This window comes from Tursiops truncatus, chromosome 14 (assembly GCF_011762595.2).
Source record: "Tursiops truncatus isolate mTurTru1 chromosome 14, mTurTru1.mat.Y, whole genome shotgun sequence".
NCBI lineage: Eukaryota > Metazoa > Chordata > Mammalia > Artiodactyla > Delphinidae > Tursiops > Tursiops truncatus.
In genome coordinates, this window is record NC_047047.1 from 81741142 (window position 1) to 81758731 (window position 17590).

The 17590-nt window shown below is 46.3% G+C and overlaps 2 protein-coding genes across 6 annotated transcripts in view; both read right to left on the reverse strand.

The window, feature by feature from the left end:
- Positions 1–7950, reverse strand: part of GRHL1 (grainyhead like transcription factor 1) — a 46048-nt gene extending 38098 nt beyond the window's left edge. Inside the window, exons 1-3 of one of the 5 annotated variants that reach the window (XR_002177948.3) lie at positions 7788–7950; positions 4376–4562; positions 1795–1865 (exon numbers count right to left, since the gene is read on the reverse strand). Coding sequence is in view for 4 of the 5 variants with exons in the window: in XM_019943295.3 (XP_019798854.2) it covers positions 1795–1865; positions 4376–4562; positions 7788–7807 (278 nt within the window). In the remaining variant the exon portion in view is untranslated. Of the gene's footprint in view, positions 1–1794; positions 1866–4375; positions 4563–7223; positions 7580–7787 lie in introns of those variants that run through there. The other 4 variants (XM_019943295.3, XM_019943296.3, XM_033838028.2 and 1 more) reach the window with 4 other exon arrangements.
- Positions 7951–9768: 1818 nt separating this feature from the next.
- The window catches only part of TAF1B (TATA-box binding protein associated factor, RNA polymerase I subunit B), a 72627-nt gene continuing 64805 nt past the window's right edge, over positions 9769–17590 (reverse strand). The window contains exons 15-16 of the mRNA XM_073791735.1: positions 10769–17369; positions 9769–9955 (exon numbers count right to left, since the gene is read on the reverse strand). Coding sequence (XP_073647836.1) covers positions 17351–17369 — 19 coding nt within the window. The 3' untranslated portion in view covers positions 9769–9955; positions 10769–17350. The remainder of the gene's footprint in view (positions 9956–10768; positions 17370–17590) is intronic.

Here is a 17590-nt window from a genome sequence, read left to right on the forward strand (position 1 = left end):
AATGGCATTGGGCTATTGGGTCCCGTGCAATAATAATACTATACTTGGTAGAAACAAAATAAATAGGAGATGGCACAACAACCCGTTACCAGAGAAAGGGAAAAAAATGCTTTATAGTTACAGGGCAAGTAAAATCCAGAAGTATCGAGTAAAATTTCATTTGAAATGCTGAGAACTCAGAGCGTTCCTCTACTATATTTTATTTCCAATAATCCTATAAAATGATCATATTTTACTAGAAGCCTGAAGCTACAAACGTGATTAACTGGAGCAGTACAGGCTGGTGGTTAAAGTACAGACTCTACGGTCAGACAATGTAGATTCAAAATCCTTCAGTAACTACGTGCTCATCTATAAAATGGGGATAATGATGGTACCTATCCTCACAAGGTGGTGATGAGGATGAAACGAGAATATGCGTATAATGATGCCTGGCACACGGGCTCAGGAAGTGTGAGGTACTTGGTCCTCAACCACCACTTCTCCCAGTACTTAGACTCACTTGCTTTCCCTATATTTGCACAAATTACTTTTGGCTTAATAAATATCCTGGGCAATATAAGATGATTTTTAGTTTAGAGTAAAATTGATACATTTTCAAAGCCCCCTCAAACCATATAGGCTGATACCTTTAAGGGAAAAAAGCTATTCGGCAACTTTGCACGTTTCAAGATCAATAAAATATTCAAACCTTAAACCATAAGTTCACTCCCAAGACTGTCTTAAAGAAATTTCTTTAGAGAAAAAGGAAAAAGCTATTTAGAAAGCTGTTCATTAAGGCTTTGTAATAGCAAAAATCAGATACAGCCTTAATGTTAAGGATAGCTAGGGTCTGCCTTAAAATATTCTAGCAAAAATAAAATTTAAAAATTAATTAATTAGAAAGTTGGAGAAGAGGGAAGAGTAGATCAAAAAGGAGGAAGTAAGTTGATAACAGTCGAAGCTGAGTAGCTACTGGCTTATACTATTTCTCTACTTTTGTTATGTTTGAAAGTGCCTATAACAAAAATTAAAAAATAAAAGCCATAAGCCCTTTTCCAAATTATGAAGATTAAAACAGCAATATGGAAAATATTTATGAAATATACTGAGTAGAAGAAAATCCTATCTGTGAATATAATCACAGCCCCATAAAATGCGCCTGCACGCCCAAACGGCAAACAACTAAACTGTGAGCACAGTGGGATTCTGAGTGATCATTCTTTCTTCAAAAATGTTTTATTCTTTTATTACTAATAGAACACAGGGCAATTTAAAAGGCACATTTAACTTTTTTTCTTCATGGCTATAAAGTCAAGGCTTAATTTGAATTTCTGAAAGTTTTAACCTAAAAGATTGCAAAAATAACCTCAACAGGAGTTTGGAATACAGCTAAACATACTTTATTAAATTTTACTCAATTAGGCAGTTATTCAAGATCATTGATACTTATTTTTTTTAATGGACCCCCACCATTGCCTTAAGACACATCCTTCTTAAGAGAACCTAAAAGACAAATAAGCAAACAGTGCACTCACGTGGTTACTAAAAACATCCCTTTGGGTGCGGAGAAAGTTATTGCTTTTGTTTTCTAGAAAAGGCAACTACACCTAAAGAAACGGGTGACTTCTCAGCAATAGAATCGTAATTATTAGTGAGAGACAAATCAGTAATGAAATCTGAATTCAGATATTAAGAGGCCAACTTACCCATCTCTTCCACCAGCGCCTGTTCATTTAAACAAACTTTTGCTTTATTTTCACAGAAACCTGGCATTTTCAAGTGTACTGTTTTATGCTCTGTATTAAACATTACCTTTTGCTATGATCTGGCTCTGGGTGCTCAACATCTGGCTTTGCTGTTGATGACCTTCTCTCTCGTGGAACCTTAGATATTAACACACATGACAACAATTGAGTTCTTACTCATGAAGTAGAGACACAGTCCTTACTTTTCAGTAAGCTCAACCATTCACATGCCTACTGACTGCCTACCGAACCCCAGGCTCTGAGGACACACGACGAATAAGACAGTATCTGCCCTCAAGGAGTTTACAATCTGGTCACCGGGTTGATATGTAAAAACCAACTTTTATTTAGTTGCCAAATAAATTCAGAATATCCAACATTTACTTTGTCATTGAGTTTGGGTTTTATCTGTTAAAAGAAATACCTCTGGTCTGGTTCTACCCATTTATCTACATAATGTAATAGAGAAGAAGCTACTGAAAACACAACTGCGCTCTTTCAACATTCTCCCTGCTCTTCTCTGCTACCCTTCCTTTCAGATCAAACGCAAAACCAAAATGATCAGCCATATTAACGGTTCACTCCAAGATCCAAATGTTGGCTCCAAATGATAAATTTCTTTAGATACGTTGGGATTCACACTGTCTGTTACCCAAAGGACAAATCAAACTCTGTTGGGTCGATTCCTTTTTTGATTCTGCTCCCCTTTGCATAGGAGGTGACAGCAGGCAAACATTACTGGGTGTACTGCAGACATCAACCCAGCTGAGACTTATTCCCAACATGTACTCCAAAACCACTAAGATGTTTGAAACTGGTTTTCAATGTGAACGTAGAAATTCTATTCCTACATTCTTATTCTACCCTTAAAGACAAAATAAATTATTGTTTTACGTATTAACAACACGCTTTTAAAGCTTTACCAAAGTTACTATATAAAAATGACTGATGGTTACACCCAAACAATTGAAACAAATAAGTCAGTTTATTTAAAAAGGAAAATAAATAACCCTACAGCTATTGCAAGAAGGCTGACATGCAGTACTACTAAGATTGCCACCCTTAATGGACAGACATGAGGATTTATCTCCTAAGATGTAAAATACTTTTAGGATGACCCTTTATTTAAAATACACACACATACAACCACTGCAATTAGTGTTATTACATAGGTCTTTCTGGCACTAAACTTGTTGGGTTTCTCCCATTCTCAAAAGTTTCAATTAAAAATATGTAACTTCAAACTTCATACTTAATACATAGAAATTTACGGCTTTACACTGAGTCAATAAAACAAGCCATAAGAAGAACAGATAATATAAGTTCTATTTGTGGCACACGTCCCAGGCAAGGGTTTCTTCTAGCATCCTCGGTTACTGTGCAAGTTTCCATTCATATTTAAGGGAAAAAAACTTACCTCGGACCTCAAACACAAGCTGGACACATGGCCTCATACCAGAAAACAATTAAATCTTTTGTTTAGGTCGCCCCCCCCATTTTGATAATCAAACTATCTTCTTTGCTTTTTACCCTCTGCATTTCTTGTATTCAGAGAAGAATACAGTGTCAGAATGTAACAGAGGGCACGCAACTGGTGAATCTGGGTGAGAGTATCTGGGAGTTAATTATCTTGTTATTCTGAGTTTTCTATGGGTTTGAACGTTTCAAAAACAAAGAGATGGTAAAAATAAGCTGTAATATATAGCCATTCCTGGGCTGTATCTTACAGTTTATATATATACGGGCTATGGGTCAGAGAGGAGAACGCCAAAGTAAAGCCAGCAAGCAGAGCCTGCCCCCCACAGGGCAGCGAGGCACACTGAGGCGGGCGCTTGGGCGCAACCTGAAACCCTGGCTGCAACACATACTAGTTGTGTGACCTGAGAATCTTATTTTTATCATCTGCAAAACAGGGATAATAGCACATATTTTCCAGGGTTGCTGGAGGGATCAGAAATCACATTCATTCTGGTAACATGGCTAGCACAATACAGGTAATCAGTAAGTGGTAGCTAGTATTATTAGGATAATGATGACGGTACAGATCAGGGGTGTCATCTCCAGATAGGAACACCATGTAAAACTCCAGGCGGAGAACAGGCTGTGTTTAATTAAGACTAATCCAAATCTCTAGGAACAGGCAACAAAATATATCCTGACCTTAGAACCAGAAAGTCCAAGGCTAGAAAATACGGGTTTTGTTTTTTTCATGAATCCCACAATCAAATCAATCAAATCAAATGCTCTGTAAGATCATTTAGGGAAAAGGAAACCACTCTGACTACATAGGAATAAAGGTTAGAGCACAGGTAAATGAACCAACGTCCACTCTTGATGGCACTAAGAACTACCTCTGGAAAAATGATCAATCTCATTAAGGCACAGGTAACATCTTTTATGGGAGCTTCACCTTTCAGATAGAGCCAGAACAGCTGGCTACTTTACACATTTTAAAAATGACCCGTTGATTCTACGATTGTAGATTTTCAGCTTTGAACCACAGTAAGTCAAAGTACTCATTAAACTATTTATAGTCACTACAGAAGCAACCTGCATTACATTCTACCAGCAAATTACTGTTTTATATGCTGTTGAATCAAGTGTGCCTTGGGCTGTTGTTAGGGTTTTTAAAGAGCAGGCAAACGCACCTTGTAGTAGTCATAGAGCAAGCCCAGCGCAGCTGCACTGTCTTCATCTCCATTGATGCTCATCATCGCTTTGGTTGCTGCAGTGAGAGGGTTTTCCAGGAAAGATTTCCAGGCTTCATCCTCACTAGTGTAGGAACGACGCTGTGGATAAAGTGCTTCATTCTGAAGAACCAACACTGGCCGTTTGCTTAGGAGAAATTTTTTTAAGAAGAAAAAAAAAATATATATATCTCTATCTCACATCTTTTTCTACTGCAGGTCATCATAAGCTAATTCTTTAAAAGGCAAACAACCAATTCCTTGATGTTCCAATAAAATAGTCCATTGTTTCATCAATGACCCTAGTAAAGTTAAATTAAGACAAGATCAGAAGACAACCCGCTTAAATGCAGCCCAGTGGGTCACCCAGTAAGCTATAAGGTATTTAGGCAGCACAGGGAACCTGCAGTTAACCTGCACATGGAACCCAGGACACACTACCTGGCACAAAATAACCCCAAAACCAAAAGTCAAAAACCCACTCCAAGAAAATGTCAGGCTATGCAAACACTTTACAAAAACAAACACAAGGACAAAGTAAGGCAAAACAGAACATTCACTCTCTTCAGACATATACATTCAGGACTGTACCCTCTTACACAGAGTATATATATGGTTCAATCACCATGCTGGTATATGATATCTCCCTCTTTCTCCCGGTGATGCCATGCCTTAAAAACTACAAACAAAGGGGAGAGAAGGAGAAGACGGAAAGAAAAAGGGCGACTTGGTTTAATCCTCGGGGGTATATGAGAGAGTTAGAATATTCTACTGATTACCAGCAGACTGAGCATGGAATGTGGCCAAAGGGGACTGTAAATCAATAAGGAGGCACAATTCTCTGGCATGGGAGTTAACTGTTTATCGTAGAGATAAACACTTAAGAATCTACAACAATAAATGCAGCCACTGAACAAAAAGAGGTTTTTAAGGAAATAAGTGGAGAAATCAGTTTTTAAAAATCTTTACTGGTTTTTCATACTGGGCAAGAACTCTTCCACTTTAACACTGTAGTTCGGTGGGAAAAATCCAGAAAAATCAACGGAGAACTTAGTAGAGTCTTATAGAAGATTTAACTTAAAAGATTAAAGCAAACATGACTGATTCCAAAAACTTGAAATGTAAACAGCCTCAGTAACTGTTCAGTGGTTCTGTTTAGTAAGTCAATAAAGAGAAAAAGTGGAACACTACCTCCAGCAAAATCAAGCAGTTTTTTTTTTTAAGAAAAGCTTTTTAAATATTCAGAACTGCTCTGAATTATCACCATCCTAACAAAGCAAATTAAAGGATCAGTTCTCATTGCAACACACAAATGAAATATGTAAATTGCCTAAAGGTGACCTACCTACTCTAAAAGTGAATGTAGAAAGATTGATTATCTTCTCAAGTAATCAACAAGGTTAGGGTTTGGCAGTCACCCAGGCCCTTTAAAAACAGATACAGATTCAGAAAAAGGAGAACATCTTTGAAAAAAAGGGGGAAAAAAAATCCTACAACTTAATTATCCTCAGTCAAAACTGTCTTATTTCAAAGCCAATGTTTTTACTCCTAAAGTCCTAGGAGCTCACACTTGGTAGGAAAAGTTTTGAGGTGGTATACTATTTTAACACAAAATAAACACGATGGGTTGTTCAAAGCACATGGTTGGTTTAAAAATGAAGACTTCCCACAAATCTCAAATTAAAAAAAAAAAATGTAATATACAAAGGGGCATTCCCTGCGCCATCAGGAGGACAGAACAACAGCCACTGAACCAGTGGTACTTTGGGGGCGATTTGGTGTCCTGCGCTATTATTAATAGTGTAATACCTACTTCCAGAAGATTATGACAGCACTTGGCTCATTCAAGTCCCATAATGCTAGTTTTTCAGCTTCCCTTCTTCTCCCACCCCCATCCCAAATCTGCACAAGCAACAGAAAATAAATATTTTTTTGCCAATGGTTTTGTTTGTGATCACCCTGAAGGTGTCTTAGATTTCCAAACTATGCCTCAGGCCAAAATTGGAGCTCTGGAAATATGCCTTATCTAAAGTATAAGTCAAGAAATAAACACGAAACCAGCTGCCTTTTTTAGTCTACTTCCTCATGACAGTCAGGCTGTTGTTAGTCCCTAAAGCCTCATCACTGCCCTCTCCCTGAGTCTTAAACCCTTCACCAAAGATCTCTGGAAGACTTCTGAAATACAGTTCAAGCAATAATTTATCTGCATATTCTACACCACAAGATTAATTGAAATTTAAGTTATCCATACATAATAATATCTAAACCTCTCATCCACAAGAAGAGCACCCTTAAACAAAGCGATCCTCAGCAAATAATTATAAAGCTGGGAGAGTTACCCCTCTGCCCTGGATTTACTGATCTCAAATACATTGACTGGTCGGGTGCGATTTACTTGGGTTTTTTTGGCGGTTTTCTGTTTCTTCTGTTTTTTGCAGCAATTTTATATTTACAGAAAGGCTGCAAAGAAAATACAGAACTGTCCCTCACCCAGTTACATTATCGCCTTACATTTGTGAAAATATTTCTTTAATCACGATCGCCAAAAAAGCACGTTAGTAAGCACAGTGCTCTCTAGTCTACCATCCTGATTTCAAAGTTCCATCCTCTTGATATTTCTGAGCATTGCTAGTTGCAATAATCTGTAATTACCATCAGTGAGGCAAGTGGGGAAAAAAAATGCAACAATTTTCTCAGCCAGGGAAAAGAAAATGCCAGGACACCGGAGCACTTCCACTTTCCCCTCAATTTCTCCTTTCGGAAGTTCTAGCAGCCTGGCCGAATGACACGGCTGAGCGACAGAGATTACCTGAGAAGCTCTCCCTTTCCAGCCGCGGAGCGCGTCCCAAAGAGCTCCACTGTCCCCCCTGAGCGAAAACGCCCCGGTGGGGACACGGGGCCGCCGGCGGGCAGAGCCCCAGCCCGCGAGCGGGGCGCCCCGAAGCTCCCGCCGCGCACCCGGGTCACCGGAGAGCAGCAGCGGGGCGCGCCCGTGGGGTGGTCCCCCAGACCAGGACGCGGAGGCCGGGAGTGGCGGTTCCTCTCAGGAGTCAAGGCCCCCAAGGCAGGGGTCCCCTCAGGGGTCTTCGGGGAAACAAAGGCGGCCGGAGGTGCGGACAGGCAGAGGCCGCGGCGGATAAGAAGGCGGACGGCGAGACGCGAGACGCCCGCCCTCCCAGCCTGGCACCCCCGCCTCCTCGCCCGGCCTCGCACAGGCGCCCCCCGCCCGCCCGCCCGCCAGACCTCGCACCCGCCCCGGCCCTCGCCTCGCCCGTCCGCCCGCCCTGCCTCGCGGCAGGTGCGGCCGGCCGGCCGGCCGGGCAACAGGAGCCCGGCCGCACGGCCGGACTCGCCTGCCAGCGCCCTCACTCACTTGTCGTACTCCTGTGTCATCGTGCTCGCTCGCCGCTGCCGGGCCGCAGAACTGGACTTTCGGGTTGGGACAGTACACCCGATCCGGGGGGAGGAGGAGGCGGCGGTGGCGGTGGCGGCGGCGGCGGCGGCGGCGGCGGCAGGTCCAGAGCGGCGGCCCCGACGGGCTGGGTTCGCTTTTCTCGCTTTGAGCCGGCTCCGCGCGGGCAGCGAGCACAGGGCGCCCGGGCTCAGCCTCCCATTGGCTGGCGGCGCTCAAGCACAGGGCTGGGCCTCGGGGCCGGGAGCCTGGCGGCGCTGCCTGATTGGCCGGCGCTCCGGGGCGCCGGGGCGCCGGGGCGGGGCCGAGCGGCGCGGGCGGGGGTCCGCCGCTCCGCGTGGCCGCGTCCGTGTGGCGCGCCCGCCGCTCGCGCCTCCCATCTGTCCGGACTGGCAAAGCCGCGAGGCTCCCAGTGCGCACCTGCAGCTCCTCGGCGGTCTTCCGCGCTCCCACTGCAGGGCGGCCAGGCGCTGAGTCCCAGCTCTGCCCCACGGTCACGGCCCTCGGCAGCCCACCCGCGGGACGGGCCGTGCCCTGGCGCCGCCTTCCCCGGCGCTGGGCGCTCTTCCTTCCTCGCCCGCCCGCCCACCCAAGCCACCCGCTGCTCCAGTAATGGAGCTTCCCCACCCGGCGGCTGTGCCCCTCACCGGTGCCCGCGGTCCGCCGCTCGGCTGCCTCGGGCACCTTCCCGCCTGGGGTCTGTGGAGCGCCCCGCCCTCCTCGTGCCCCCGCTCACCTCTCATTCCGCGTGCACTTACTTACGAGGCTCTGGCTTTTACCCGAGGAAGCTCAGATATCTCCCTGCTCGTCTTGCCCACCGACACTCTCTGGCTTTAGAACCCCCTGTTCATCCACTTCAGATTGTCCACTATGTGACAGTCACTGGAAGACTGCCACGGTCTCCTAACCCGTCGTCTCCCCCGCCCCCGGTGCGGCCAGCGTGGGTGCCCGTGGCGTGGTCGCCCCAGCCTCGCGGGAGCCGCCTCCGTCCCAAGTGCCTGCCCCTCCCCTCTCCTGGGCCCCACCTCTCTGGACGACCCCACCAGTCTCGAATTTCCATCTCTGCCTACGTCTTAGCCCTCTGGGAACCACATCCCGACTTCACCCGCAACCCCGCACTCTCCTCCCCGACTGCCGCCCCTCCCGGCACCCCTAAAGCCGTCTCACTCCTCTCACCAGCCAACTTCCATTCATTTCCACCCCTACTTATTCCTGGCCGCAGTTGTCCTTCCTGAGCCGAAGCTCCCTTCTCCAGGGTCTGCCCTTCATTCAACAAATATTCTATGCCAGGCACTGTTCTAGATGGTGGGGATACTGCAGTGAAAAGAGGGAACGAAATTTCCTGCCTTCTTCCAGAATCCTTCTTGCGGTAACAGACCGTAGACAAAATAAAGGCAGAGGCTCAGCCTTGGGGAAGGTGGGGACGCCCGGTGCGTTCGGTGAACCGCAGGAGCCCAGAAGGGCTGGAGGACAGAAGGACAAGGGAGATCCATTCAGGGAGGTAATGGGGGCAGGGAACACTCCTTGTGGGGCTTGGGTGCCCTTGCACAGTCTTTGGCATCTACTGAGTGAGATGAGGAAGCATTGGAAGGTTTGGAATAGGGCAGTGACATGACCTCACTCCTGTTTGAAAGTAAATAAGCTGGCTGTTGGGGGGTAGGGGACAAATGTGGGAGCAGGGAAACCAGGCCAAAGATACTAGTCGCTTGGCCTAGGGTGGTAGGGTGGAGTGGTGAGAAGTGGTCAAATTCTGGATCTATTCTGGAGGTAAAACCAACAGAATTTCCTGAAAATCGGATATAGGGTGTGAGAGGAAAAACAGAGAGTCAAAGACTACAAGGTTTTCAGCTGAAAACTGAAAAGAATGCTTGGCCATCATTGAGATGGGGAAGACTGCAGGCAGAGAAGGTCTGGAGGAGGTCAGGGTTTCATTTCGGTCATGTTAATTTCAAGGTTTTTATTAGAGATCCAAGTAGATGTATCAGCAGATGGTTTGATATGAGCCTGGAGTCCTGGGAGAAGTCAGGTTTGAAATGACATCTGGGAATCATCAGCACAGAGATGGTATTGAGAGCCTGGAGATGGGATGAACCTCAGTGGCAGAGACACAGAAAAGAATGGGACCATCACTGGAGGAAAAGGAAGCAAGGAGGAAGGGGTGGTCAGCCAGGTCACATACTGCCAGGAGGTTAAGAAAGATGGGCATTTAGCAACATGGAGGCCATTAGGGCCTTCATTCAGTACCAGCTGATCCCTCATCCACTCCCACCAACTTCCTGCTCCCTGTTCTCTAGGCCTCTTGGGACCTAAACCGGCAACCACAGACGCTTCTCACCAACATGCCCTTCTGCCATTTCCAGTTTCTGTCCTCTAGCCCTGGGTACCACGCTGGAGCCAGGGAGGCTGTTCTTTTTTATTCTTCACTATCTTGTTTAAATAAATTATATTTTTAAAGTGGGGTAACTTAAAAATGATTAAGTAAATAATAGTACACGTGGTCCCCAGATATGGTGCAAATCAGCAGAGCTGTGCCGCAGACGTGACTCAAGTTGGGAAACAATGTCTCTTTACCTCATCCTTCCCTCTTCTTCCTCTAATCTGTCTCCGGATGTGGCCAGAGTGACCTTTATCAAGCACAAATTTTAGATCATGTCACCTTTTACACTCTGGATAAAGTCCAGACACCTTAGCACGAGTGTGACTGAACAGCTCCGCCCGCCCTTTTGCAATTCTGCTCCTGGCCCTGCTCTGCTCTGCTAAGAACACGCCCTGCCCCCCAGCCCCTGCTCCCCCTCTTCCTGCTTGGCAAACTCCACTCAAGCGTCCAGGCTGGGCTAGGACCCCCTCTCCTTCCTCCAGCTGTCCTCCCCGGCCTTCTAGGCTGGGTTAAGTGGCCCACGTGCACCCACGGTACTTGTGCATCACCCCATCACCACACTTACCACATTCTGTTTGTAATACTCGATTTTCTCTTTGTTTCTGTCTCCACCATAAGTGGGAGCTTTTCAAGAGAGGGCAGGGATTGTACTGCTTTCATTTTACGGTCCCCAGCCTCCTGGTATTCACATAGAAGCTGTCCAGGAAGTGTTCACTGGATGGGTACCTTCCTCTGCAGGCATCTCTTCTGGCCCTCAGCCTCCTCCCATTTGGACCACATCGGGGACTGCCTTAAATGGCTTTCCTATTGCAGAAGATGCACGACCTCGTGCTTCAGTCCCACTGCCTGGTACGCGATAGGCACAAAATAAATATGGGATGGATGAATAAATATCAAACCATAAATCCAAAAACAAGAACAGTAAAGGCCCGAGGTTATTAGAACTTAGATGTACTAATAAAAAAATTGGGTCTATTTTGTAAATCTGAGCATTGGCTTATTTAGTTTGTCTCCAAGAGCTCTCTAAAATAGAAGTTAAAATCCGTATCTATGAGCTGTTGGCAATACCTTATTTAAAATTTTTTTACTATTCTTACAATTATAAAAATAATACATGCTGATAGTAAAAACAGAAGAAGGAAATGTAAGCAATACAGAGGGTTTAGAGCACAGAGTTGCTCCTTCTTCCCTCCTGTCCCTCTCCCCAGAGATAACCACTGTTACCAGTTTTCGTATAACTTTCCAGATATTTCATATGCATCCACAAACATACACATGTTTTATTTTCTTATACAGTGGGATGCATACTGTGCCCAGCCCTCCTCAGCTTGCTTGCTTTCACTTACTTTAGGGTCTTACACATTTTCCATGTCAGCACCTGTACATCTACTGCACCTTAAAAATGGCTGCATATTATTTCTTCGTATGGATGTATGATAACTAGACACTATGAGTAAGCAATCAGTGTTTTTTTTTTTAATTAACAATTCTTTTTTAAATTTTATTTATTTTTGGCTGCGTTGGGTCTTCGTTGCTGCATGCAGACTTTCTCTAGTTGCGGCGAGCGGGGGCTACTCTTCGTCGTGGTGCGCAGGCTTCTCATTGTGGTGGCTTCTCTTGTTGCAGAGCACGGGCTCTAGGCACGTGGGCTTCAGTAGTTGTGGCACACAGGCTCAGTAGTTGTGGCTCTCGAGCTTTAGTGCACAGGTTCAGTAATTGTGGCGTATGGGCTTGGTTGCTCCGTGGCACGTGGGATCTTCCCAGACCAGGGATTGAACCCGTGTCCCCTGCATTGACAGGTGAATTCTTAACCACTGTGCCACCAGGGAAGCCCCTGGGTCCTTTTTTATTTAAGAGAAGGAGGATCTTTGAGGTAACTTCCCAAGTCGTGGGCTTCAGAATAGGAAATGAATTTTGGGCCCCTCTCCCGTAGGAGACCGACCACCTGGTTTTAACAGACTTGTGGAAGTAAAGAGGCGGACCGGGAGGTGGATTGGGAGAGTCACAGACCTGTGTTCTAGTCCAAGTTCTACTGACCTGCTGGTGACCTCAGTAGAGTCACTCCTCTTTGGGCTTCCGGAAAAGGATGAAGTTGGACAGGTCATCTGGTCCCTTCCAGCTCCAGTGTCCCCCAACTCTAAGAATGGTTGCTAAGAATAGTTCTGATCTTGGCTACCCACAGTTTACAGACTGCAGTCCAAGCTCCTAAGCCTGGCATTCAAGTTCCTTCCCAATTTGGCCCCAACCTACAGTTCCAAATTTATGTCCCAGTTAAATGCCTTGGACCCCATCACAGAGTTCCCTGAATACATCCTGCAATTTCAGGCCCCTGGTTTCCTGTGCTGTTCCTTCTCTCCACCTCACCATCCCTGTCCTGCATCTTCTTTCAAGGCCGACCTCCAATGCCATCTCCTCCAGGAACCCTTCCCATCCCATACAAATTCCTCCCCCAGCTCCTCAGCTACCCCTGAATAACCACTCATCACAAGCATCTGTGCCTTTTAGTTAATTCAGTTTTGCATGAGTTTGAGGGGATGACTTGAAGTGCATAAGATCTGGATTCAAACCTCAGATCTACCTCCTGTTTTTACTTTAAGCAGTCTACTTCACTGCCAGTCCCCAGTTTTCTCAACTGTAAAATGAGGAAAACAGTATCAAGTTTTGCAGAGTTACAAAGGATAATGCAGTTAAAGAATCTCACGCGATGCCTGGCTCAAAGGCCCTGAAGGTTTTGCTTCCATCTTCTTTAGAGACCAGCAGGGCAGGAACCCTGTCCCATCCGTCCAAGCACTTGTTTGTTGGCCATGCAACCTAACTGCAGCCTGACCAGCCATGTGCAGGGCTTGTCACAGGCAGGGACCTCACCCTGAAACAGCCCATATTGAAGGGATAGCTGAAGTAGTAGCAAGATGAGGGCAGAGCCTCCATGCCTGACATCCAAGAATCTGTACCAGCCAGTTCACCAGAGCCATTGTGTCTCACCCCGTTTGCCAGTGCCTCTTGTGAGATGAAAGTCATCCACTCCGGACAAATGGGGTGTGGAAGGGAGAGTGTGGAATCTCCACCCTTGCCTCCCAGCCCTGTGATTTAGGACATTCTGGAACCTCTGAGCCTCAATTTCCTCAACTGGGGAATGTGAGAGATCCCTGTCACCAAGGGCTGATAGGTTTGTTTTGTTTCATGAAAAGTGTTTCAAACAATGCCAGACCTATTAAAACTCAATAAACATTAAATGTTCCATCTCCCCATTTTCCTCACTGTATTATAAGCTGCTTAAGGAACAGAAACTATATATCATATTTAAAAAAATCCCTCATCATCTAGCATGGGGATAAGCACATTACAGAGGATCAACGATTGTTGTTATTCAGGTTGGTAATGACAGCAACCTCCTGGAGGTAGCCAGTGCTCAAAGCAATCACGTACCTGAGTCACCTGATCCTTAAAGCAACCCTATGAGGTAGAGAGGGTTACGCCCATCTTGTAGATGGAGAAACGAGGTCCAGAGAGATCAAACAATATTTTCAAAGTCTCGTAGCCAGTAAATTCGGGACATGAACCCAGGCATCTCATTTCCAAATCCCACACTTTCCCTCTAGGGGGTGGTGCAGCTGACATGTGAGTATTTCTGCCTGATATTCTGGGGTTTCGCCTGTGGCCCCGTCATAAAGCAGCCTGGACACTTTAAATGTGGCAGGGCCGTGGCCGGGGCTCCTTGTGACAACATCTGGCTTGGGAGATGGCGTTTGATCGTTCTCTAAGTTGATTCCCAAGCACTGACTCTCCACGTTGTGTTCGCCACACACTCTGTTTTCAAATGTCTTCAGTGGCATTGCTGCAAACGTGCTTGCTCTTGGAGACTCTGCCCCTGCCTCACCTTGGCCACCTGCTGGGCCAGGATGACTGTGGTCTCAGGTGAGTCTCGTCCAATACGTGGCCCTCCATCCAGACTCTCTCCCTGTTTCTGAATGGAGGCAGAAGGAGCCATGTCAAGTTGGGTGTCACCCTCCTTCTGGCAACTAGAACCCAGACATCTCACATTCTTTTCTTATGGCTTCACTGTAGAGCAGTCATTTCAGTGAAGGCTCAACAGTTGCAACAGGAAACCTCTCTTGCCTGTGACTAACACGGAGTGAGGTGGAGCCATGATGCTTCCTGCCAGTTCAAGGAAACGCCACAGGCAGGGGGGCTGGGAGGCCCTGGCTCTGCTTGCTGGCTCACATTTGCATATTTTACTCTTAAAAGAAAAGGTGTCTAGTGGTAAAACATCTTCAGCTATAAAACAATATCCATTTAAAGCTGTAGCATCTCATCAAATTTTAGTACAAGAGATATTAACCTCATAGGTAGGAAACAGGGAAAGGGACTGTCACTTGCCCAAAGTTGACATTTCATGAACTCGGTTTTTATGTGTAGATACACTCACTTTTGTGTATCTTTTCTACACCATGAGACTATCAATTCCAGTATCTGGAATTTTGAATTGCATCTGTTGGTGGTAATTAGAGAAAGGAAGATTTAGAGATTGAAAAAAGGAGAAGGGAAAAATCAGGAGAACTTTGAGACAAGCATCAAGGGAGAAGAAGTAGAGGGCTTCCCTGGTGGCGCAATGGTTGAGAGTCCGCCTGCCGATGCAGGGGACACGGGTTCGTGCCCCGGTCCGGGAAGATCCCACATGCCGCGAAGCGGCTGGGCCCGTGAGCCATGGCCGCTGAGCCTGCGCGTCCAGAGCCTGTGCTCCGCGACGGGAGAGTCCACAACAGTGAGAGCCCAGCGTACCGCAAAAAAAAAAAAAAAAAAAAAGAGAGAAAGAAGAAGTAGAAATCAGGATTGCTTTCCATGAGGGGAAAGGGACTGGTGTGTGTTTGGTCTGAAATTATCATGGGCATCACTATGGCTGTATTACTTGGGAGCTGGGAGGCAGTTGAGCATCACTTACGTAGGTATCCTTCAATCCTTTTAATAAAAGTGCCTCAAAGCATCACAAAACTCCATGGGACTCTACCCTGGGGTCATTGTGGGGATCAGCAGATGAGGACAGCAGCTCTGAGAAAAGAAATCAGAGGCTCTAACAAGTAGATGGAGGACCAGGCAAAGCACAAAACGTGCTTTTTAGTATACATATGATCCTTAGTAAAGCAAAGCTGATGTACCGGCGTCTCACTGAAAATGTGGAGAAGAGAAATCCTGCAGTTTCTGATGAGCTATGGTGGTAAGTGGAAATTAATTGTATAAACCTCATTATCACCAATTAGATGTGTAAAATCTCCTAAATGTGCTGCTTCTATGACATGTGACATATATCATTTTATCTTTGTGAACTCTATTTTTCATATAAGGTCTCAGGTGTCTTAACCTCAAAATCTCCCACCCAGCCCCAGGTGTATAGGTACATACTCAACTCACTGTCTGGCAATCAAATTGCTCCATCTGGAGACCAAGGCATGTTAGCACGAATGTTGTAAATGCCCTAATGAGACGTGTGCTCCATGCATTGGGAAGGATGGATCCTGCCTGAGAGCTGAGGTGGGGAAAGTGGAGGAGATGGCATTTGAGCAGGGTCATCAAGGAGGAATAAAGGTTCTCCTGAGACAAGGGAGGACACTCCTGACAGAGAATACAGCACGAGAAAGGTGCCGAGCGCGAGTGTTCAGAAGCCCCTTGCCCGAGATGGAGGGAGAAGGCGCAGGGCGTGAGACAGGGAAAGTCGTGTGGGAGCCACATTGTAATGGACCCCAGGCCAGCCCATCGGGTTGCAGGCGGCAGGGAGCCATCAAAGGGTTTTGAGCCTCAAAGTGCTATTAGCTCTAGTTTTGGAAAATAACTGGCAGAGGAATGAGAAATGTTTGGAAAGGTGAGAGGTTTTGCAACCTACCCGTGGGGAGGAGATGAGGGCCTGAGGTGGGCGGTAACTGTGTCGACGGAAGATTGGACACTAGCCAGAGAGAAACTCGGTGGTGGAACTACCAGGGCTGAGTGACGGATGAGACGTTGGCGGTGACAGGTAGCGAGGGCTGGCGACATATAGCTTGGGTGGTTAGCCAACGGAGCTGTGATTGAGACCTGAGCACAAAGGACAAACAGGCTTGGGGAGGAGGCTTGGAGGAGGGGTTTGGTGAGGATACACTCTCCTCACATATGCTAATGTTTTCTTCTTTGGAGTAGCATTGCGGTTCCTTAGATTCCAAACTGACATCACCAGGGGCTGAGGTCTTCCAGACATAGCTCTGTAAGTTGGTAAAGCCCACGGATTCTGGAGCTAGGCTACCTGGGAGCAGACTGTCTCAATGTCCTTATTTGCAAAATAATACAGCACCACATCATCCGAGATGACGCAAGGATTAAAAGAGGCGATTTGGGTCAAGTGCTTAGGACGGTGCCTGGCACATTCTGAGTACTATATACTTAGTGGATGAGGCCGCAGGTAGACCGTGGGCAAAAGTTATGTCCATTTCCTTCCCCCTTCTGTCTTAAAAGTACTTCAGTTTGATTCCAAACCAACATTTGGAAGGCAGACAACTACGTTCATTCAGTAGTGATCATTGCACTGTGGTAACTGATAAGAAAGTAGGAAGCTTTTTGTAATTTTCCTTTTCTTATCATCATTACTTTCATCAAAGGCATTTATTAAACAAATACTGGATGTGGGGCTCTATATGGAGCCATGAGAAATGGCCCCCAGTCTCCAACTTCCTGCCTAGTTAGGACAACAGGACACACGCTGAATCAGGCTATACTAAATGCCAAAAACAGGAGGCGCTGTGGGTGCAGAGGAACTGAAAGAACGGAGCTCCCTCTGATGCCTTTTCAGACAGAGGGGGGACTGAAGTAGGCTGGGGTCGGGGAGGTGGAGGCAGGTGGTGGGGGGTAGTCCCTATCCTCTGCGCCTGGGGATGGGCGGTGCGGTGCCAGGGGATGAAATGCAGACTCTGAGGCCGATCCACCCACTCTGATCCTCAGGCAGTGGTGAGAAGGGGGCAGGCAGGGGAGCCCCGTCTGATCAAGACGCAGATCCCTGGGCTGCACTTTGAGAAAGACATTGTGGCTAGATGGGCGTGGCGAGGGGCTGGCCCCTGCCTGAGGGCCCCAGCAGGCTGACTGCTTAGGGTGCCAGGGACCCCAAGCAGAGACTGTCCCAGGGAGACTTTTATTGCTGGTGTGAATTTCTAAGAAGAGAAAGGCGAAAGTCAGTAAACATGTTTTATAACATTTTCTTATCCTCTAACATGGTAAAGAACACATTTTTGCTACTTTGGGAGTTTTAAAATTCAGAGACCATTTTTTTCATTTTAGGTAATGTTTAACTTAATCACTTAATCTGAATTAACGTGGACAACAGTGGTGACAAAAGATAATTACATTTAAGTGGTATTCTAACTTAAAAATT